Below are 24,413 nucleotides of genomic sequence, written 5' to 3' on the forward strand. Positions count from 1 at the left end.
TCAATGGTCTTGGGAAGAGGTGCATCTAACAGCTTGGCGTTAGCTCGCATACAGATTCAGCGCTGACAAAGGAAGCTCTGAGCAAGGCAGGGAATTCAGGAGATACTGGGAAATGAAAGACAGGCAGATTCCTTTCATCTCATTCTTCAGGGGTGGGGGCATTTATTCCACTAATATTCCTTACATTTCAGATGTAATACAGTTTGATCTACGCTACGCTGACGTACAGTATACAAGATCCTACATGGGGGTCGGAGTATGGTCTATATTCACATACCTCGCGGCCGTGACATCCCATGACGCAAAACACAAAGGGGCCCTTGATAGTTGAAAGCAAGCTCCTATGCTACGTGCACGGTACTCGTTGCGTGTAATTTCCCGCAGGTAGAGTTGTGCGTTTCTCTGCAGCCGGACTGTCCTTAGTCGTGTGCTTGGTTTGCGCACTTGTGCCAGCCCTGTACTTAGGGCTCGATTCAGCCCCACTCGCTAGATGCGTACACTCGCTCCCAGCATATGCAAATTCGGCTAAGTGACGGCACGGCAGGCGATCGCACGGCAAGGCATAAGCACGCCCACTGTGTCTTGGCGTGCGATCGCTTTGTGTATGCAGACGCCCACCAGCCTGTCTTAAGACGCCCACTTGCGCACGTCATCTCCAGGAAGTGTATGTAATCATCGGTACATCGAGGACCATCAAGAGCATTCGCAGCGCTTGAGGTTGACTATACCCTACCGCAGGCACAGTGGGCACTTCAGTGTAAAAACCAGCCAGGTGACGTGTACAATGACGCTGCCTGTTAATTACGCACGCCTCAGGCACACTTGCTTCGCACATCCACTCCCCCGTTGCTATGGGCAACATCACTTTTAAAACTCACTTCTAAAAACTCTCACTATAGTAAATTTACCCCCATGAGTTCAATTCCTGGTCATGGCCAACCAGTGTGGAGTTTGTGTGTTCTCCCCGTGCTTGCGTGGGTTTTTTTCCCAATACTCCAGAAACATGCTGGCAGGTTAATTGGCTTCTAACAAAAAAATATCCCTACTACAGTATATCCATGTGGTAGGCAATATAAAGTGTAAGTAATCTGGGTCAGGAACTGATTGGAATGACTACATTACGCTCTGTAAAGTGCTGAGGGCCTGATTCAGACCCGCTCGCGAGTGCTGAGCGCTCGCAAGCGGGTCGATGTTGGCCCAGTGCGCATGCGGACAAGCCGTCACTCCGGGTCTTGTACTGTCACTCAACATCGACAGCACGCCCCCATTGGTGGGCGGGCCGGGGGCGTGGCTGGCCAGACGGAGGCGTTCCCATGGGAACGCCTACCATCTGGGGGCGGCCCCACTTACATCACAAGTGATGTCAGTGGGAGTGCTATCGGCTCTGGTAGAGTCGAAAGCACTCTAGGGCTTGCGGCAATGAGACCGTACCACAAGGGTCTCGTCGCAAGCCCGATGGTCGCGATGGTCTTGACCATCGCGATCATCTTCCTGGCCGCTCGCTATAGCTGTGGGTGGTCACCCACAGCTATGCGAGCGACCAGGAGGCCGCTCTAAAAAACCAGAGGGCCGGCCCTGATTCAGAGCGAGCGCTCTGTCAGAGCGTCCGGCTCTGAATCAGGCCCTGTGTGCGCTATATAAATACCTGCTAATAAATAAATGTAAAAACAGGAGTAAACCGTCATGGTCTATAGACAGTGTTTGCTCCACCTCCACGGAGTCTCTCTGGGCCTGATTCAGAGCCGCTCGTAAGCGGCCGCTCGTTCGCTCCGAGCGATGTTCGCACAACTGTGCATGCGTATGGGTTGTAATACACATGCGCGAACCAGTCATTGCGGTCGGAAATTGTGTGCTCGCAAAATAGCGAATGCCTGCTAATTTGAGTGACAGGAGGAGGCGTTTGTGGGTGGTAACAGGGAAGGTGCTTGAAAACGGGGAGTGGAGATCCGAACGCAGGCGTGCCAAACGGTGTGCATAATTAACAAAGCAGCGTCATCGACCACGTCACTTGGTTGTTTCTTAGCCCGAACTGGTCGCATGATTGCGGTAGGAAAATCCAACCACAAGCACTGCGAGCAATTCAGATGCCTTTCGATGTACTCGATTAATCAAATAAATAGCGGAGATGTCGTAGGATGCGAGCGGCCAGGGGGCGTCTTTACAAAATAGCGAGGGCATATTTCGTTCGCTCGCTCAGACATAGAGGCGTCAACAGACCGCAAAGAGCGAGCGCTCAATTTAAATAGCCGGCCCCTTTTTCTAAACGAGCGAGCGCAAATAGCGTCCGGCTCTGAATCAGGCCCACTGCCCCAATTCTCTTCCCGGGCTGGGGTGAGCACAGTTACTGTATAATAAGTTATTAATAACTGCTTGAAATTTGCATTTGAAAGTTACTCATTATTTATTGTCAGAGTAATAATTTTAGCTCCAGATCTGCACTATTTACTGTTCGCCAAACTCCAGACAGGGCACATTGGTCAGAGGAACTATATAATAAACATTTTCACTGCCCGTTCCAAATGTAAGTGTTAGTGAATTTAGTATCTTTTTAGTTTTGCTAACATAGAGCTTCCTATTTGTGTTATTACAGAACTTAGTGGGAGATCTAGGACCCGATTCAGGGACACTGGAGCCATTTTTACTGTGTACTGATTCGCAGTTTCAGACTGAGAAACGCCCCAAAAACGGTCGCGTTTATGTCCCTTTGAAAAATGAGGGGGCGCCAATGCTCCTTCTGGCACAGGGCACCAAAAAGTCTAGTTACGGCTCTGTACCCGGCAATGGGGGCGGAGCTGGGCGTGGCCACGGAATTGCGTAATTTTGGCCTCGTCACACAATGCCGAGATTTTCGCCATTGTGAAGCAGGGGCGGGGTCATGATGACGTGATTCATTGCATAATGGCGTCATCGCCCCCCCGATATGGGGTTTGTCTGGGATTCGGAGGGGGGGGGCCGGTGGCCGACCGGGAGGTTTGCCTACTTTTCCGGGGTCTGGGTGCGAGTCAGACACATGCTCACATCACTGATAATCGCTCAACTGCATTATTTTATTATCGGTACTGCATCCATCTCTGAATCAGGCCCACGCTGGTACCCCTGTGATGTTACCAGTTGTGCTGCAGACAATACAGAACAATGCGCCCACTCAGTGGAACAATGCGGGTATAGGCCGAGGGTGACAGCAGAACTCAGCCTGAGACAAATGCAGTGCGATTGTGTCAAAGCAGACTGTCCCAGAGCGGCGTGTAACACAGTCTGCCTTCCCTCACAGCATCAGCGCTGATCTGATATCTCTCATTGTTACAGACTTCTCAGATGTTACTACAAAAAAAGCAATTTCTTCACAAACAGCTTCACAAACAGCTACTCTGTGACAGCCTCTAACGCGCTGCTGCCGTTGTATAGCAGTGTCGCAGGCGCGCCTGGGTGTTCTCAGTGATATGACCTCCCAGAATCCTTTAGTGGACAAGGCTGACTGCCTCTACAGATAATCTTTATGCTTGAAACGCTAAATGCCTGTTCTGTGACATACTATAAACCAATCAGATTCTACTTCTCATTTATCTAGCACTTTCTAGAATATAATACCTGGAATCGGATTGGTTGCTAAGGGCAACATCACTTCTAAATAGAACTCCCATCTTAGTAAATTTACCCCAGAGTGTTTTGAATCCAATTGTACACTTCCAGGCACAAAACAAAGGAACAGAAAATAAAAAATGAGCATAAACGATAAAAACACAATGAATCAATGGGTAGATCTGGTTACTTTATTATTATTATTATTATTATCCTTTATTTATATGGCGCCACAAGTGTTCCGCAGCGCCTTACATAGTACATAGAACTAATAAGTGAACAAGAAACAAGTAACTTACAGTACATTACAGTGCAGGACAAGGACACAACTTAAATACATTGCTGAAATAGTGATTAAAGCACTCACAATAAGCTGCCGGGAGTTGGCGGTCCCGTGATAGGTGCCCTAATGGGGAGTAGAGAGTAGAAGAAAATGTAAAGAGAAGCACATGAGGGAAGAGGTCCCTGCTCATGAGAGCTTACATTCTAAGGGGAGGGGCAGACAGACAGGCGTGACACAGAAGGGGAAGATAGGAAGGAAAGAGCATGAGGTGGGTTAGGAGGAGTGCTGGAAGGCCTTGATGAAGTAGTGGGTCTTGAGAGCCCGTTTGAAGATTTGTAGAGAGGTGGAGAGTCTGATAGGGAGAGGGAGAGCATTCCAAAGGTAGGGAGCAGCACGGGCAAAATCTCGGATGCGGGAGTGGGAGGAAGTAATCAGTTGGCAAGAGAGGCGGCATGCATTAGTTGAGCGAAGTGGGCGGGTGGGAGTGTGAAGGGAGAGAAGGTCAGAAATGTATGCGGGAGAGGATTTGGTGAGGGCTTTGTAGGTGAATGTAAGAACCTTGAATTGGCATCTGAAGGGGAAGGGGAGCCAGTGTAGGGCTTGAAGGAGAGGGGAAGCAGATATAGAACGTCTGGAGAGGAAGATGAGCCGAGCAGCAGCATTGAGAACAGATTGTAGTGGAGAGAGGTGAGAGACTGGGAGGCCAGCTAGGAGAAGGTTACAGTAGTCCAATCTGGATATGACCAGTGAGTGGATGAGGGTTTTAGTGGCATCCTGGGTGAGGAAGGGTCTAATCCTGGAGATATTTTTTAGGTGAAAACGGCAGGACTGCGAGATGTGCAGAATGTGCGGTTTAAAGGAGAGGGAGGAGTCTAGGATAACTCCAAGACAGCGCACTTTGGGGCTAGAGGAGATAGTTGTGCCATCAATAGATAACGAAATTGTGGAAAGTGATGTAGTGGAAGAGGGTGGGAAGATGATCAGCTCAGTCTTAGACATGTTAAGTTTAAGAAAGCGCTGGGACATCCACGAAGAGACAGCAGAGAGACAGTTGGAGATACGGGTAAGGAGCTCAGGGGTGAGCTCAGGGGTGGAAAGGTAAATTTGAGTATCATCTGCATAGAGATGATATTGGAGGTCAAAGGAGTTAATGAGTTCACCTAAAGAGGATGTATATAGGGAGAAAAGGAGAGGTCCAAGAACAGAACCTTGGGGAACTCCTACCTTTAGTGGAAGTGGAGGGGAAGAGGAGTCATGAGAGGACACAGCGAAGGAACGATCAGAGAGGTAGGAGGAAAGCCAGGAGAGGGCAGTTTCACGTAAACCGAGAGAGTAAAGGATTTGCAGGAGGAGAGGGTGGTCTACAGTGTCAAATGCAGCAGAGAGGTCAAGGAGAATGAGCAGAGTAGTGGCCCTTGGATTTGGCAGCAAGGAGGTCGTTGCTGACTTTCGTGAGGGCAGTTTCCGTGGAGTGGAGAGATCGGAAGCCAGATTGAAATGAGTCAAGGAGGGAGTGGGAGGAAAGAAAGGTGGTAAGGCGGTTGTAGACAATACGCTCAATGAGTTTGGAAGCAAAAGGGAGAAGAGAGATGGGTCGATAGTTTGAAAGTATGTTAGGATCAAGGGTAGGTTTTTTAAGAATGGGGGAGACAAGAGCATGTTTGAATGCAGAAGGGACAGTGCCAGATGATAGGGAAAGATTAAGGAGGTGAGCCAGATGGGACTTTACATTCGAAGGCTACACCTACAGTTTAAGGCCCTGATTCAGAGCCGGACGCTCTGACCAGAGCGCTCGCTCTGAATCAGGGCCCACCTCCATAACTATGGAGCGTCCTCCTGGACGCTCGTATAGCTGTGGGTCACCACCCACAGCTATACGAGCGGACAGCCGCTCGCGAGTGGGTCTGAATTAGGCCCTAAGTTCAGTACAATACTCTGCTTGGACTATTATTCATATTACTAGTAAAGGTACCAGGGACATGCCAGATCACCCCAATGTCTGCCAGCTCTCGCCCGCCCCCCCCCCCGTATATGCTGTTCTGTCCTGCTCCACCCTTTGGGGCGGGCACCCTTGCTATTGGTTGCTGTGGGCAACTTTCCCACTTTATCTCTCTCGAATGTTTGATACATCTCCCCCCTCCCCAGTCTTAAGTGCAATACAGGTAACATTGGTAGCAAGTGAAATGCAAGCCATCGGGTTCTGCCATCTTGATCAGGGCGCAGTAGCCGTAGCGGTCTGTGGCAAGTTGCTAGTTTGTTCTTTTGGATCTAATGAAAGATTAAGCCACCAGTATTTGTGTGAAAGCTGTAACAGATGGACAGGTGGACGCATGCTGGCCAAACATCAGCCCCAATGCCGTGTTCTGGAAATCGGGGGATCGGCTACATCCAAAGTGTTGGACAATTTGCAGTTCCGACACAAGAATGATTGGAATAGTTGGGGTAAATTTACTAAGATTCGAGTTTGGGCGAGATGGAAATCTCGGGTGAGTTTAGGAATTTTTTTTCAACTGGCAAATTTACTAAAGATAAACTCGGGTGAGATTGAGAGAGATTTCTCTTTTTTCACTGTAAAACTCGGGTCAGTACCCCCCCTCCCCTCCACAAAAAAGCATAACCAGTCCAGGACTGCTTAGCCAGTCCTGGTTCCTAAAAATAAGGGGACAAAAACGTGTAGGCGGCCTCTGGTATCGCAGTGGCTTATTTATGTACGCCCCTGCAACGCCGTTGAAACGTACTGGCACGTCTGCGTTCGGCCGACCACCCCCGGTTACCACCCACAAACGGCACTTCCTGTCACTCTGCCATGGGTCTGCGTAGCCGCTGCGATGGCTTTCCCGATCGCAGTGGCTAGTTCGCACATGCGTACTGCAATTCGTACATATGCGCAGTATGCAACAAACTGCATCCCTTGCTGAATCAGGCCCTGAGTCCCTTATTCTGCATGTTGTGTGGTACATACACAATTCCTGTACGCGTGATGTTAGCTTTGCATGACCCTGTGCTGGACGCAGAATAACACTGATTTCCTGAAGCATCCGTTTCACAGCCAAGTGATGCTTAATGAAGAAATTTAATTTGGCTTTTTTTTATTAGAAAGTAATAAATTAGATAAGTCAGCAATCTTATTGTTATGTCGCGGTGTCATATGAAATCAGCTCACACATCGGCTGAGATCCTTGGCCCCCCCTCACTACCTGCCGACGTTCTGCTGGAAGCCAGGCAGACCCTCCGGAGGAGGAGGAGGGTGACGGGTACAGTGTGCCATTTGTGTACGTTGCCGCAGACTGCCACAAGTGAGACAAATGTGTCATATTATACTCTATCCTACATTGTATTGTATCCCAGCTACTGGGTTCATGTATTAATATGCTAATCCTATTTACACACAATTTCTCTAATTTTATGGTGGAACAGTCAATATTCTCATGTCATTTACTCACATATTTGATACTTAAATAGTAGCATATTGCCTCATAAGATTATATATTGATTAGATGACACTTAAATATGACTTACTACTGTATGTCCATCCCTTCTTTTATGTTAAAGCAGATAAAATACTAGTTCATTAAAAGGGGCCAATAACTTACAGTACAACACTGACTAGTACATAAAACAAAAAAAATACACAAAACAGTAATAAGTGGGTTAAATCATGATTCATTTTCCAAAGCTTGACCTGGAAAAAACAAACAAATCCATAAGGGATCTTTGTAAATTTAATTATACTTCAACAGAGACATTTTAATTATTAATGATATTAACTGGATTAGAAAAACTTGCAGGACCTCTGACCACACAGGTTGCCCCGGGGTCAAGTAAACTGGAAAAACTCAGTCACTCCTCAGCACAAATGGGAATTTTTGCGAACCGTACAATATTGGGTTGACAGCTATTGGATAGAGTCCAATAACTTAAGTCTTTTCTCCTGCCCCTGTCACAGGAGATGCCTCAGTGACACAAACTCTCCCAGATCTACAGCAAAAACACATTCTGTGATTGTGCAGTGTGACTATGAATATTATATGTCTGTCTGCGCCTTTGTGTTTTCAAGCATACAGTATAAATACTGGCATGTACTGTGTGTGTGTGCATATAACATATACTGTATATATATATAATATATATATATATATATATATATATACAGTATATATATATATAAAATGTATATATCACAGACTTTACTTATTTATAGCGCACACATATTACGCAGCACTATAAAGAGAATATTTCAGGCAGTCACACCAGTCCCTGACCCAGTCGAGCTTACAATCTATGGGCAGAGTTGTACGTAAACCTGATCGTTTACGCACATCGATGATTAGCGATTTGCGCATACGCAGGATTTGTACTGGCCGTGTGCCAATCACACTGCGACGACGTTCGCACCTCCCCCGCCAAAGCCGCAGTATGATTGACATGCGGCGAATGTTTGGGAGCAGGGAAGGGTCGGTGATGAATAGCGCTCTTGAAATCGGTGACGCGTCCGCCCTGTTCTCAATGCGTGCCGAGGCCAGTGGCTTTGTCTTCCGATGTAGCTACTGTGTGTACTGCGTCCATCTCAGAATTAGGTCCTGTATTCCTTAACATGTACACACACACACACACACACACACACACACACGCTACAGATTATTTTTTTGTTGGGTGCCAATTAACCTACCAATTTCTTTTTGGATTGTGGGAGGAAACCGGAGCACCAGGAGGAAACCCATGCAAATATGAGGAGAACATACAAACACCACACAGTCGCTGTAAGGCAGAATATTTTTGTGCAATTCATCTTTTGATTATTTTATTCACTTTTTTTTTTGAGACACAAAACTGGGCAAAATAATTTTGGGATGTTCTGTGCAGTATTGAGTGGTCGCGGCAGAGATGTGTGAGTTTGGCTGCCTCCACAATTGTCATGCTGCAATAATCATATAACAGTGTTTTACAGTTCCCTTCCAAATATCACATCATATTAACAGTGTGATGATGATTATTCTGAGTACAATAATCATCTTTCAGTAATCGTCTCTGTCTCTTTACCTTCCAAACTGCGCATCTTTACCGAGTGATATGTATGTTTCCATAAGCTACCCAATTTGTTTCCTAAATAGTTTGCGGCGCCTAAAACTATAATAGCATAAATTGAGGATATTATTATCATGTATTTCAGACAGAATGTTGTGTTGCTTATAGCTTTGTACATGGCAAGCTGTGTTTTAGGATTATTTGTATAGAGAAATAGGCAGCGTGTTTCTCCAATATTCCTTTTCCTAATAGAAAAGTATCTCTCTAATATTGGGTTTTCTGTTTGACAAAATTTTACCCGAACTGCCTCCAGTCATATATTCAACATCAATTATTTACAAGTAACGTTGACCTGTAATAGATATATATGTTTCTTTTTATATATATATTTAGAATTATTATTTTTCATCACATTTTTGAGTTTTATTCATATTCAATTATCCATGTTAGTGCCTGACCTATGAATGAATGAATGAATGAATTAATTAATTAATAACATACTTCTTCTACACCCTACTGTATATAATGTCTCAGCATTTATAAACAATATTTTATAGCCTTTGACAGTAAAGGGAGTGCTGACATTCATTTTGGATTGCTGGTTGTCATGTAGGGGTCTGTTACAGTTGCTAATTATGTGCAGTGCAGACACCTCAGAAGCCAAACGTTTTCAGAAGTCTCACGTAAGTAGTCCAGCTTCTCACCTGTGATCCATGCGGTTGACTTTGGAATAAATACAATGCAAAAATCCCCCCTCTCCCCCCTCCCCAGCTCAGGTCTGTGCGCTCACCTTCCCACTGGCGAATCAACCCAGATATTTGTGAGATTATAAAAAGACCAGGAGCCTCCCTTAAGCCTTCCCGCGAATGGATATGACCCTGCTCTGCTGTCTCTATCTGCAAACCAAACAGTAAAGCAAATCGGGCATGAAGGAGGCAGCAGCGACACAGGATTGTATCTGGCAGGTGCAGAAAAACCTTGTCGGAGGCATAAGATCACATAGCATGTCAGTGTGCCATAGCAGCACTAATCCCTGCTGTGTACATAGCTCCAGGGACCATCTTTTTACATAGTGCTAGGTGATAATGCTCGGGCGCCACAATCTAGTCTAGTGTAACCTGGCGAGCCTGCCTTCAATGCACTTGTCCTTCATACAGTATGAAGCACAGGCCCAGTCATACCAATCCTCAATGAGTTCTATTAGAAGCAACATTATGCTTAATGCTATACTAAGTGTAAAGAATATAAATAAATGAATGCTAGATGTAATTAGCATTCTCAATTATCTTTCCTCTAGAAGCCAACAATTATTCTTCAGATCTTTCCTCTGCGGGCCCCGGTAGCAACCACCAGCCGGCACGCTCTCTCCGTCTTCAAATTCTTCAAAGTGTCGCTGCCACCGGAATTGAGACAGCTAAGTATGCACATGTTGCAAGTGCGAGCAAGAGGCAGGTGCGTTGTTCCTGTAGGAATGTACCTGCAGAAACTGAGGCGGCAAAAAAGCTGCAAATTGTTCATACAAAATAAAAGGGTAAAGAGAACGGTCTCCGGGGGGCAAATGTATCAAAGCTTGATGTGAGATAAATTTGTGAGATATATATGACCAACCAATCAGCTTCTAACTTCCATTTTGCAGGCTGTGTTTGAGAAATGATAGTTTGGAGCTGATTGGTTGGTGATATATATTTCACAATTTTATCTCACATCAAGCTTTGATACATATGCCCCAGATGAGCTGTTTTACTCCTGAGACTCTATGAGCTACAAGATTAGAGGTTGATACGTTCAATCCCTGCCAAATAACTAATTTATTTCCGCCAGTGATCAGGGCTCAACTGACCAATTTGCATGATTCGCCCTAATAATCTAAAACTGTACAAACAGCAAATTTAAATACATTTCAAGTGAAATTGTGATTAAATCAAATGATTCAACGTTGGAATAACCTCCAAATGATCCCAAACTGCACATTCAATCATTGCTGTCAGCTCGTTGATTAATTACGTTGAAAACAAATCACAAGTTGAGGAAATGCAGATGGGTGAAAGCAGAAGCTTTGATTTGGCCATCTATTTGTGACACTTTATTGGAAATGATATTTGTTAAACATGTTCCGTGTTGCGTCTTGCGCATAAAATGTAATTATTTGGGACACTTATACTTTGAAAAACCGCGATCTGCTTATTTTCAGCCTGTAATGAGTGTTAAAACATGCAATGTATAGCAAAGAGCGTCTTCTGTGAATGTACGTGAGCCCCCGAGCGCAGGTTCCCGGCAGAGTCAGCGCTGGGGGATGGCCTGTCAGTGTAAAACGCTGGCTGCTTCAGAGGTAGCACTACAATAGCAGTCATTTTGTTGGGGGAAAACAACAACAACATATTAACATAATTGTTTTTATTTAGGTATAATTCTCTTAATTGCTAGGCTTTAGAATGCGTGCGGGGACACTTTAGAGCACGTGATCACTCAGATGAAGATAGGTTGGCTTTTATTGCTTGACTATATCAACGTATAAAATACGTACCATTGACCAAAATACACATTGTACATTGTTCATTGATTACAATATGTACCTTGACGTCAGTAGTGTTTCCTCTTATACGTTTTGTCTTAGAGATTTGCAGAACACTGTAATAATTGCCCCTTAATAACACTGCACAACAATGAAAATGTTTCCGATGTGAAAATAGTTACTTCTAATTGATGTCAGCATGCAAAGAATGAATATGACATGTAAAACTCTCAGTTAGCTCTGAGTTCCGAGATATAGCCCATTTATGATGATGTTGGGGGTATTCCTAGTGAAGTGCGCAGAATGGAAAGAATCTTACCAGCAATCTGCGTTTTGCATAGAGGGGGCGGGGCCTAATGACCCAATTAAATGAATCAGTTATTTGTCCCCTCCCCTATTCAAATATATGCGAATCAAGGGATTACCCACACAAGATAACTGTGGTGCACTGAGTGACAAGCATAGTGAGCGATTCCACCAAGACATTTCAGCAATGGGACAAAGATATCAGGGTAGGTGACCCACTACTGTTGGACAGTGACAAGAGATGCCCCAGAAGAGGAGTACAAGCGACAAGCAAAGAGAAAGCACCCCCATGAATAGGCCACTATATTACATAGTACTTTCCTATGCTGTATGTTTGTTTCGTATGCTGTATGTTTGTTTCGTATGCTGTATGTTTGTTTCGTATGCTGTATGTTTGTTTCGTATGCTGTATGTTTGTTTCGTTTTGTGTTCTTATTTGTGATTGATTGAATTAAAACTACTGTTATTTATTTTCTATCAAGAAAATATCAGATTATTTTAAAATAGCTTTTCACTATGACTATATTACTAATGTACATACAGTATAGTGCAAGTAGTGTAGCTCAAAAAATAGAGCTAGTAAAAACATTCTGAAATCATTTTAATTTTTCTTGACCTCAAATTATTAATGTATGACTATTTTTAGAAAGGAAACAAATTAAAAATATTAATTTGTTGTACAGTGTAATTAAATAGTTATTTTGCAAAACATTTCATTAATAACATGTTGTAGATGTACTAGTGGAAACTGTAGCTTTAAACGCAACTCTGTTCCTGTGCATAATGTATCACAGCAATGTCTTATCCTCTTGTCTTACATGGACCTATGAAGAGACGTTGCCAAACGCGGTCCTCAAGGCACCCTTAAGGTGCCCATGCACGGGGTGATTTTTCACACAATATGGCCATTTTCGACTAATCGTAATGACCAATCGTGTGAAAAGTGGAATTTTCATACACGATTACGATGCGATGCGCATCCATGGCGTCGTGTATCGGCATCGTAGATCAGATGGTTTTGCAGAAGGAATTCGACCGAACAGTACGATGTGACACATCTTAATACATCGGATCGTATGGTCGTTTGTACAATCGTACCTTTTCTAAATACAAATCGTACAGAGGGCCTAATTCAGACCCGCTCGCGAGCACAGAGCGCTCGCAAGCGGGTCGATGGTGCCCAAGTACACCTGCGCACGACGGAGGGAGCTCCGTCGTGTGCATACGCGAGACCCGAATAACGACGGCCAAGCCGTCGCTATGGGTCTCGCACCAAAGGGGGCGTGCTGTCGATGGTGAGTGACAGCACGCCCCCTTTGGTGGGCATGCCGGGGGCGTGGCTGCCCAGATGGAGGCGTTCCCATGGGAACGCCTACCGTCTGGGTCCGGCCCCACTGGCATCACTAGTGATCACTGATAGAGCCAAAAGCACATCCGGGCTTGCGGCAGACGAGATCCTACCACAAGGGTCTCGTCGCAAGCCCGATGGTCATGATGGTCTTGACCATCGCGACCATCTTTTTGGCCGCTCGAATAAGCTGTGGGTGGTCACCCACAGCTATGTGAGCGGCCAGGAGGCCGCTCCATTTTGAGCTAAGACAGCCCTGATTCAGAGCGAGCACTCTTGTCAGAGCGTCCGGCTCTGAATCAGGCCCAGAATGTCAAGGGAAGGATTTTCAAGGGAATCGTATGCGAGATCGGATCGAATCCAAATCGCCCCGTGTATGGGGGCCTTAACAGTTCAGGTTTTAGAGATATCCACTGTTAGTGTGCCTTTAGGACCGAGTATGGGAACCTCTGGACTAAGGGCCTGATTCAGTACGGATCACAATTGTGATCGCAGCTGCGTAATTGCATGCAATGCAGCTGCGAAAATATGCTAATGTCTGCCACCGTTCAGCCAGCATAGAGGCGCCCACTGCTGCTTTCTTACATCCGTAATACCTCGCACTCCTGCGTATACATCTGTACCATCGGAGAACATCGGCCCGTCACATATAAATACAGCAGGAGACTTTCGAGTCTTCTCGCATGCAGTGAGTCCCCAAGCTGCGTATGCAATCGCAGTGGCTAATTTATGCACGAAAACTGCGACGGCGTTCAAATGGTCAGGCACGCCTGCGTTTTTCCGACCACTCCCCCGTCACCACCCCCAAACACTCACGGCTTGTCCCTCACTCTGCGATGGATTCCTATGTGCTTGCATAATCGCAGTGAGGCGCATACGCATGCGCAGAACAATCGGCCAATCTGCGTACGTAGTTGAAGTGGCGATCGCTGCTGAATCAGGGCCTGATTCAGAGCCGCTCGTAAGCGGCAGCTCGTTCGCTCCGAGCGATGTTCGCACATCTGCGCATGCGTATCGGTCGTAATGCGCATGTGCCAACCAGTCATTGCGGTCGGAAATCGTGCACTCGCAAAACAGTGAGGGCCTGCTAATTTGAGTGACAGAATGAGGAGTTTGTGGGTGGTAACAGGGGAAGGTGCTTGAAAACGGGGAGTGGAGATCCAAACGCAGGCGTGTCTAACGGTCAAAACAGGCGTTTAATGGGTGTGCATAATTAACATAGCAGCGTCATCGACCACGTCACTTGGTTGTCTTTTAGTCTGAAATGCTCGCAGTGATTGCGGGAAGTAAAACTTACCACAAGCACTGCGAGCAGTTCATACGCCTTTCGATGTACTCGATTAATCTAATAAATAGCGGAGATGACGTATGATGCGAACGGCCAGGGGGCGTCTTTACAAAATAGCGAGCGCATGTTTCGTTCGCTCGCTCGCTCAGACATAGAGGCGTCAACAGACCGCAAAGAGCGAGCGCTCAATTTAAATAGCCGGCCCCTTTTTCTGAACGACCGTTTGCAAATAGCGTCCGACTCTGAATCAGGCCCTCAGTCCCTAAGTACAAATGCATTGGCTGTTGGTCGCTGTCCAGGGTGCTGAATTTCATGTCCCTATCCATAGCATGGTGTGTGCGTGTTTAAGTTTAAAGGCAGAACTTTGCTCTACTTTGGGAAGTTCCATTTCTTTGGTTCATGAACAGTATTGAACAACACAAAATATTGTTGTATCATTGGCCGCTTTGGACCTGGGGATCATTAGCCATATACTGTAACGCCGTGACATTGCGAAGAAAATCGCCACTAGCTCAGTGCCTGTAGAACCCACACTTGAAATGACAGTACACGTGTTAAACTTTCAAAACACTGCACAGGAACACTGCGCCAATGTTAAATAAATGGATTTAGAGATAACAGGGCCTGATTATGAGTTGGGCTTCCAAAGGTGGGCGCATCCTGCGATCATCAGCAAACTGCGCATGCAATGAAGATAGCGATACAGGATGTCTTTGTACGTGAAATTGGCTTTTCTTGGCGGTTACTGCGCGGATGCACAGAACAGATTCGTCTCATGGGAGTGACGTGGACACGTAGACCGACTTCCGTGCTTATTTGGGGCATGCAGGCGGAGATTGGACACGTGTTTCAGACAGATATCTTGCACCCAGCATGGGGTGGGTGTAATTGCCTACACTAATGACGGCGGCTGTGGGCAGATTAGCAATTCTTCCTATACGATGACACGGTAAGTGAGAAGGTCAGCTTAATGAAAACAGTGTTATTATTACTAATGGAATAAATAATTATTACGCTCTATTATTTATCCATTTAGAGAGAAGATCTAAATATTGAAAAAAAAAAAGGTCCCCAAATCTCTTTTTCAAGAGAACAATTTAATGGAGGGGGGGAAATGGAGTCTCTGGCAAGATCATTTACATGACTTTGGTCCTGCGTATCACCAAGTTACTGAACCTAAATGATTAATGTGTCACGATGAAGAGTCACTGGAGAAAATGATCCAGTGTTTAATATTCTCCCCGATGTTCTGACATTGCATATATTCTTCAGTTGTATATTTTTCTGCAGATACAGTTTATTTATTAAGTGCCAAAAATATATCCATCTTACAATGTAAAGGTATTTTAATGACCATTATCGAAAGGAAATTGGAGTTCCTCAATCCTAAAGGCTTCCAATCCAAATGTATATGTAGAAGTAACCTGTGTGAGGACACACCTGAACGACGTTGCGACCCAGCGATGCGATGTAACTAAATATGGCAGCGCCATATATACTACTCGGTTCAAGGTACGATGACACAATATATATATTGTTACATGCTTCATGTAACAACATCATGTCATCCGTGGAATCGTCCCGTCGGATGTGCAGAACATCAAATGGGACGATGCAATGAGTGACAGGTGAAAATGATGGATTGGGATTACACACTATGGGTCTCATTCAGAGACGTCGGGCTCTGTGCACGCGCAGCGGCCGCACTCCGCGTGCGCAAGCCCCGGAGCGAGAGAGAAATTCTCTCGCTCCGGGGCGCACTATAAAAGGGGCGGCTGTCGATGGTGATTGACAGCTCGCCCCATTTTGTAGGCGTGGCAGGGGGGTGGCTTCACAAACGGAGGCATTCACAAACGAACGCCTGCCATTTGTGGGCGGCCCCACTGACATCACCAGTGATGTCAGTGGGAGAGCTTCCGGCTCTATTATACCCGATAGCTCTCTGGGACTTGCGGCAGATGAGACACTACCACAAGGGTCTCGTCGCAAGACCATCGCGACCATCAACCTGGCCGCTCGCTAAAGCTGTGGGTGGTCACCCACAGCCTAGCGAGCGGCCAGGAGCCCGGGTCAGAAAATAGATGCGGCCACCCGCATTCAGAGCGAGCGCTCGGATTTTGCGAGCGCCTCTGAATGAGGTCCTATATGTTGGTAGAAGCGCCAGGATTGCATGATATATTGTATTACGCGTACCCCAATTTAGGGCTTGATCCTGAATCAGACTCAATGACAATGTCAGATGCAGTCGAGCGTTTTTTTTTCCTACTGCCATGCATCTAAATCGCAGTTGCAATTGGGAATTCTTAGAAATGTCCTGAAAAATATATTGGGCATTCCTCTGCGGTCACGGGGAGTTGGCTATGCGGACGTGGGTGTGTCACTGAAGTGATTGCAAACTACATATTCGCTCACATTGGAGGCCATACTCTGATGGGGAATCTGCGTGGGGCTGGTGCACGTATCCATGGTGTGACCAGTGGTGGCTTCTTAGGACGCAGAGAGTGGTCGCCCCAGTCCTTGCACATTCCGAGGCACGGCTGTACACCAGGGAACGGTTTGCAGCGGCATTCGCATAAAGTCGCATATGCAAGACCTGCGAGAGACACGCTGACACGGGCGCTGCAGAGTCCGACTCGGAATGAAATGCAAATGACTGCTTGCTAATATCGACTTATTCGTCTTGCGCTATAGGTTCATCAGGGATCTCTTGTCGGCTCTCTACATGGTGTTTTCCAGTTTATCATCTATAGAACATTTATTGACAAACAATACAATTTTAAAGACAATCAAAGTCTTTCAAATGTGTCTGTTACTCATACGGAGTCAACTGATACAGGGTGAATATAGGACCGGTCTAAACAATGGCAACTGATGGGTGGTACACCTTTAACGGTCACGTGCCCGGTCACTTTACATGTATCACGGTAATCTTCACTCACATTACGTTAGCAAGAGACTGGCACAACTGGGCTCCAATTTTTGTGCAAAGCACTAGAATGAGAGCCATAAAAAACATTCTATTATTAACCAGTTGGGGCCCCTGTGGATAGATTTCATGACTTTCCATATTAATATGATTAATAAGTGCAGGCACATTGCAGAAAACATTCCCGGAGTGGGTCGGTAGGTTACTCTTTTCTTGTACGCGATCTTCCTGCCGGCTGCCGCTGATACCCAACACCGCTGACGGTTTAATATCTGTGGCCGTTTGACATCTTTTGTCACCTTGCTCAATATTCTCTGTACATGAGGAATTCATGAAGGACCAGGAAGGGAGAAGGCTCAGGTGAGGCTCAGAATATTGCTGCCTGGAAGGCTCTGCTTCAAATTGTTGTGAATCCCCAGCTGCAGTGAGACAAAAATAAAGGATGAGAAAAGAGAGAGCCGCTGAATAAAGGATCGTTAGAATAAAAAGCAGAGAGGGAGAGTATAGTTAGAATAACACAGATATAGTGAAACATTGGGTGAAGAGTGTGCGGTGCACATGGGCCCCTGTGTCCAGGGGAGGGCCACAACCTGCACCCTTACATTATACTTATATTTCTGGAGCTGGGGCTACAGAAATTACTGGGGAAATGGTGCAGTTGCCATTTTCCCGTTGGTTTGCATAGTAGAGAAACCACCGGGAAAATGGTACGGGTGCCATGTTTCTGGAGACCTGCGCGTGCAACTACGCCAGCAAGAGAGGGGGTGTGGGCACGCACGGAAGGGGTGTGGATTAAGAAATAGTGAAAAAGGTTGACATTGTCTAGATAGATGCCAGATGTTAGACAGTCAATAGGTCGACTAGGACAAAAGGTCGATAGGGACAAAAGGTCGACATGTAAGAAGGTAGACAGGTACAAATGGTCGACAGAGTCCAAAGGTCATCATGAAAATCGTCAACATAAAAATGGACGACACATGATTTTTTTTTATAACCCTAATCTTCACCCTAACCCTCCCCTTGGTGTCTAACCCTAACCGTCGTGGTAAGTGCCTGACCCTAACCGTCCCTTCTAGTGCCTAACCCTAAACCTCCCACCTGGTGCCTAACGCTAACTGTTGGGGTAAGTGCCTAACCCCCTTTAATTGTCTAACTCTTCAAACCCTAACCCCCTTTAAGTGCCTAGCCCCCTTTAATTGTCTAACTCTTCAAACCCTAACCCCCTTTAAGTGCCTAGCCCCCTTTAATTGTCTAACTTTTCAAACCCTAACCCCCTTTAAATGCCTAACCCCCTTTAAGTGTCTAACCCCTAAAAAAAAAATAAAGAAAAATGTGTTGACCAATTTTTGCTTGTGTAGACCATTTTCACGTCGACCTTGTGACCCGGTTGACCATTTGTACATGTTGATCTTCTTATATGTCGACATTTAGTGTGTTGACCTTTTGTCCCTGTCGACCTCTTGTCTCAGGTGACCTATGGTGTCTATCTAAACATTGTTGACCTTTTTACTGTCTATCTATAGTATGGAACCCACGCGGAAGATGCACTCGGCCCCCCTCCTCTCTTAAACTGCCCCTGAAGTGACACTTTGAGAAAAAGAGCTGACAGAGAAAAAGAGAAGTTATGGATAGAGGAAAAGCCTAAAACAGCACAAAAAGCAGCGCTGGGAAGAATCAGGCTAAAAAGTGGAATGCTATGCAATGGCCAAGTCAATCCCCTGACCTGAATCCGATTGAGCATGCATTTCACGTGATGAAGACAAAACTGAAGGGAAAATGCCCCAAGAACAAGCAGGAACTGAAGACATTTGCAGTAGAGGCCTGGCAGAGCATCACCAGGGATGAAACCCAGCGTCTGGTGATGTCTATGTGTTCCAGACTTCAGGCTGTAATTGCCTGCAAAGGATTTGCAACAAAGTATTAAAAAGTGAAAGTTAGATTTAGGATTGTTTAGTTTGTCCCATTACTTTCTCCCCTTAAAAAGTGGGAGGCACATATAGAAACCTTTGTAATTCCTACACCGTTCACCTGATTTGGATGTAATTACCCTCAAATTAAATCTGAAAGTCTGCAGTTAAAGCACATCTTGTTTGTTTCATTTCAAAGCCATTGTGGTGGTGAATAGAGGCCAAAATATGAAAATTCTGTCAATGTCCCAATATTTATGCACCTGACTGTATATATAAATATATATATATATATATATATATATATATATATATATATATAGGCCTGTGAGTCTCAGTTGCCGGTTACCTTTCCTTATGCTACAACAATAAGATTTTAGTATTGTCACTGATAGTGCTGTTTATAGCCTAAGTAGCCTAAGCCCCACGTAAAATGGAAAGTGAGACATCATAAAGTGAGACAAAGCCACATCAACAAAGCAGGGGAAATGTTACTCTGAAATGTGATGGTTTCGGCGTTGATAACAGAAAAATCACGGTATTATGAAACAAAAGAGATACAAAGGATTTTCTCAGATTGTGTCCCCTTTACAAGCAGGCAAGGAAACACTGTGTAGAATGAGATAAAATGAATGTTGGAGACATATTCTGCATAATCAGGAAAACGTTGAGTTTTGGACAGCCATGAATCATGCTGGAGGGCATCGGGTACGCAGCGCTGGTGATTTAGTGTCTCAGCCACAGTTTGCACGCTTCCCTTCAGCACTCACAAGCAAAATTAAGTCATTGTAGCAATTAGACAAAACGGTTTTATCTAGATATCCTGCAGGGAGAGGCTCGCTTAACCCGCTCTCTACAGTACAGTATCTCTCTGCTGACTATTTATATCCTTATATTAACATGTTAGGATATTTACATCAGCCATTGGCTGCTTAGTTCATTGCAAGTCCAGTAATGCTGACCACACCCTCTGCAGTATCCAGAGCCGGCCCTAGGCATAGACAAACTAAGCAAATGTCTAGGGCATTTGGAATGCCTAGGGGCACCCAAACCCGCCCAGGGCTGGCAGAGATTTGGGGCAGGCACAGCCGGAGCACCTGTTGTCGGCTAGGTAGAACCTCCGGCAGCTGCTACTGCAGCTGTGCAGTGTTCACGATCGGAGCTCAACTGACAGCTCCGATTAAGCCCGGCAGCAGAAAACAGTGAGCGGACAGCGTCAGAACAGCCGGCGGTGGTGTGCGGGGGCGGGGCACTTGGATGGCGGCTAGTGGTTAATGCGGGTGCTGTGCTGGGTGAAGGATGATGGGTGCTGTGATCTGTGCTGTGCTGTGCTGTGTGAGGGGTGCTGGGCTGGGAGGTGTGCTGGGAGAAGGGTGCTGGGAGCTTAGCACAATGGGGGAAGGCTACAGAAAATGAGACCATGCTCTTTCCGTGAGGCCACACCCCTTTGTTTTGGACCTGGGGGGGGGGAACCATCCAAAATCTTGCCTAGGGCACTAATTTGGCTAGGGCCAGCTCTGGCAGGTGTTTTGAGAATTTGGCCCGACATCAACATAATATTGGCCCTTAAAATTATCACCATGCCCCAACTCACCCCATGTATATTTTTGCAAGCAGCCCTATATTTGCATTTCATGGAATGTATATAGTCTAAAATATAGCTGGTCCAGGAAATGTCAATCTATTTTACTGCGCCGAGGGGGTGAGTTAGGACTTGGAACACTTTAGACCGAGGGGTTTTGTAATAGCTTCCGAGATCACAGAACTGGCATGAGTTTGCCACTAAATTTATATTGGCAATCAGTTATATGGCAAAACCAGCCTTATAACTGATTGCCGCTTCAAATTTATCATCGATCTCGAGGAAATTCCGCCGGTTCCATAAACTGATTACAAAACCCCACCCCAAAAAATTCACACATGCAAAAATTCATAGCTAAATGGAGAACGAGGTGAATACTTGGCAGAACAGCCTTGTCACTCATCTCTGTATAAAACGTAGCATGGGACGGCGAGGATAATCTGCCCATTCCACCTTCCCCTCCATCTCTTTCTTCTGGTTTCTCTCCCTCGTCTGAGTGTTTTAGGCTTCGTATTCATACTACTAAGAATGTTCCCTTTGTGTGATAGTCACTTCGGGGCAGCGCACATAAAACGTGACAGACTGCAAAGCTCTGTGTGTCCAGCTCTGTCAGGGCAAAGGGCCCATGAGACTGGCAGGGACCCGGTGATCCCAGCAACAACATAGGCCTTGGGGTTCAGCAGATGAAGTCTGGAATGATAGAGGGAGTCTGGGATTTCGGTGACAGCCCCGGTGATAAATGCAGCTGATTGTTTATCTTGTTTTGTGCATTGCTTTGTTTTGCATGTGTTTAGAATATTTCTATCGCTGCTGTTTTTCTGTTTTGCTTTGTGGGAAATCCATCAGAGCACATGCAGTGGGTCTGGGGTCTCTGGTCCCTGTCACTAATGTCCCTAGAGCTGCTGCGTGAGACCCAGGTACTTATTGCATTCCTGAGATGACAAGAAGCTTTCAGAATATCCTGACAACGGCTTATTAATGATTGTTTCCCACAGACACAGGGAAGCTCCGAAAAATCTTATTGCCATTAGTGATATCAGCTTCCTTGGACCCCAGTGACAATATGGCAAAAACTGTAACAGAAAAATAAAAGAATGATGCAATACTCATTTATATTAGACGGCAACACAAATATACCTAAATCCATACAGCTGGACAACCCATGCATGCTTACATTGTGAAATCAGTAAGATGATAGAAGCTCAGATTGCCGGCAGTAAAGGGTTACGTCGCAGTGGTTAGTGTGCACAATGTTAAATGATATATAAAGCAATGTACAGCACATAGCAATTTTGCCTTTATTGAGTTTAAATGGCTTAGGGGGTCTATGTACTAAGCAGTGATAAGAGACAGAGTGAAAAGTGATAAGTAAGTGATAAGGTGCCAGCCAATCAGCTCCCAACTGTCATTTTTCAAACACAGCCTGTGAGATGGCAGTTGGGAGCTGATTGGCTGGCACCTTATCACTTTCTTATCACTTTTCACTCTGGGCCTGATTCAGAGCCGGACGCTATTTGCGGACCGTCGTTCCAAAAAAGGGGCCGGCTATTTAAATTGAGCGCTCGCTCTTTGCGGTTTGTTGACGCCTCTATGTCTGAGCGAGCGAACGAAAAATGCGCTCGCTATTTTGTAAAGACGCCCCTTTGCCGTTCGCATCACACGTCATCTCCGGTATTTATTTGATTAATCGGGTACATCGAAAGGCATTTGAACTGCTCGCAGTGCTTGTGGTAGGTTTTTCTGACCGCTATCACTGCGAGCAGTTCAGTCTAAAAGACAACCAAGTGACTTGGTCGATGACGCTCCTTTAATAATTATGCACTCTCATTAAACGCCCTTTTGACCGTTAGGCACGCCTGCGTTCGGATCTCCACTCCCCCGTTTTCAAGCACCTTCCCCTGTTACCACCCACAAACGGTACATTCTGTCAATCAAATTAGCAGCCCCTCGCTGTTTTGCGAGCGCACGATTTCCGATCGCAATGACTGTTTTGCACATGCGCACTACGACCCATACGCATGCGCAGTTGTGCGAAGATCGCTCAGAGCGAACGAGCGGCCGCTTACGAGCGGCTCTGAATAAGGCCCTCTGTCTCTTATCACTGCTTAGTACATAGAACCCTTAGTATGGGTATTTGTTTCAGTTAATTCTCTCCTAGATACTATTTGCTATAGTTTAATTTCATTTCAAATAAAACTGGATGTGTAGTGTGTACTTGTCATTTTGTGTCATCGGGTAATGAAGAGTTCAGCTCAGTGCCCAGCTCACATATGAGTTTCCCCGGGGACTGTTAGGTGTCCATTCCTTAATTTTCAGGATCTAAACCCGATAATTATAATTTCTTATCGCTACTATTCACGGCAATAAGAAATTAAAGATGGCCTAGATCAGGGGTGCGGAAGCTTTTTTCTGCCAAGGGCCATTTTGATATATATAACATTATTGGTGAGCCTGGTGTAGACCACGCCCCCTCCATGTGATGTCACACAGGGCGGAGTCACAATCGCTGATGATTACAAATGCCTCAGAATCCTCCGGGGAGCTGTAAGGGCAGCGGTGTGACCATCTTAAGCGTCCTAAAGATGCTGCTGCCGGCACTACTGCATAGATTCTGGCTGCAGGGTGCCATTCTAGGCACCCTGCTAGCCAGATGAGGCTAGCAGAAAAAAAGCTCAGAGGGCCAGACCAAATGATTCCGCGGGCCTTATACGGCCCCTGGGCCTGAGGTTCCCCATCCCTGGCCTAGATGTATGAAAAAAACACTTTGGTGTGTCAGAAGTGAAGTCCTGTGGGACTCCAGCGGCATTCCGCAGGAATTGGCGGTCTGCTGACCATGCAAGTGTGAGTGGAGAGTGCAGGGTATGGATCTCATGGATCCCTCTCCAGTACCTTTTTCTTGAAATGGCATTGGTCAAGCTCCCGGGAATGCGGCTTGGTAAATTCGGCAAATAAACAACCCTCATTGGTTTCTACGGGGGCTGTTTTTGCGATCAAAAATGGACGGGGGATCACAGCCGATATCTCTGATATCTCCTGCGGTTCCTCGTAGATGCATTTGAGGGATACTTAATTTTTTTGAGTACTTCCCAAAAAAATAGGTGTTTTCTGGGGATATTCCACATATATGAATTGATAAATCGGCCCCTTATAGTGCGTTCGGAAGATGACAGCGCTCACAGATTAATAGCGGCCATCGCATTTACAAACTCAGTAATGATCTGATCATTTTTGATCATTACCAGTCATTGTGCCTGTACATTATCACTTATAGACCCATTACACAAGTAGAAAACTAACTTTCACATATTCCGCCGTGCAGTGGCCCTCTCTGTGTGCATGCATGAATTCAGTTCACAATTGCGAACTTGCAAAGCCCAGCAGTGTAAACTTTCACCGCGTTGGTCTGATTTCCTAGTAACGCTGGTGATATTGTAACGCAGGGACAGCTTCAGTCCATCATTCAGTTCCAGTTTTGTCTAAGTTGGCTGAGGGGAGAAAAAAAGGGAATCGGTATGAATTACCGCCGGACGCAAGTCCCAACAGCGGCTGCCCAACATGGGTGAAAATCACTATCGTCCCCAGGTAAGTATTTACTAACCTAACTTCCCCCCCTAACCCTAACCCTCCTTAGGGGTGCCTAACCCTAACCTTCCCCCC

General features: G+C 45.8%; 2 protein-coding genes across 4 annotated transcripts in view; one reads left to right on the forward strand and one right to left on the reverse strand.

Annotated features, from left to right (window-relative positions):
* ERBB4 (erb-b2 receptor tyrosine kinase 4) overlaps positions 1-24,413 on the forward strand; it is a 1,059,049-nt gene that overhangs the window by 331,603 nt on the left and 703,033 nt on the right. The gene's annotated exons all lie outside the window — the stretch shown is intronic.
* LOC148522300 (uncharacterized) overlaps positions 16,985-24,413 on the reverse strand; it is a 64,307-nt gene continuing 56,878 nt past the window's right edge. The window contains exon 4 of the mRNA XM_088474136.1: positions 16,985-17,686. Within this exon, the coding sequence (XP_088330262.1) occupies positions 17,277-17,686 (410 nt within the window). The 3' untranslated portion in view covers positions 16,985-17,276. The remainder of the gene's footprint in view (positions 17,687-24,413) is intronic.

Source organism: Taudactylus pleione, unplaced genomic scaffold (assembly GCF_031769625.1).
Source record: "Taudactylus pleione unplaced genomic scaffold, aTauple2 ptg000147l, whole genome shotgun sequence".
NCBI lineage: Eukaryota > Metazoa > Chordata > Amphibia > Anura > Myobatrachidae > Taudactylus > Taudactylus pleione.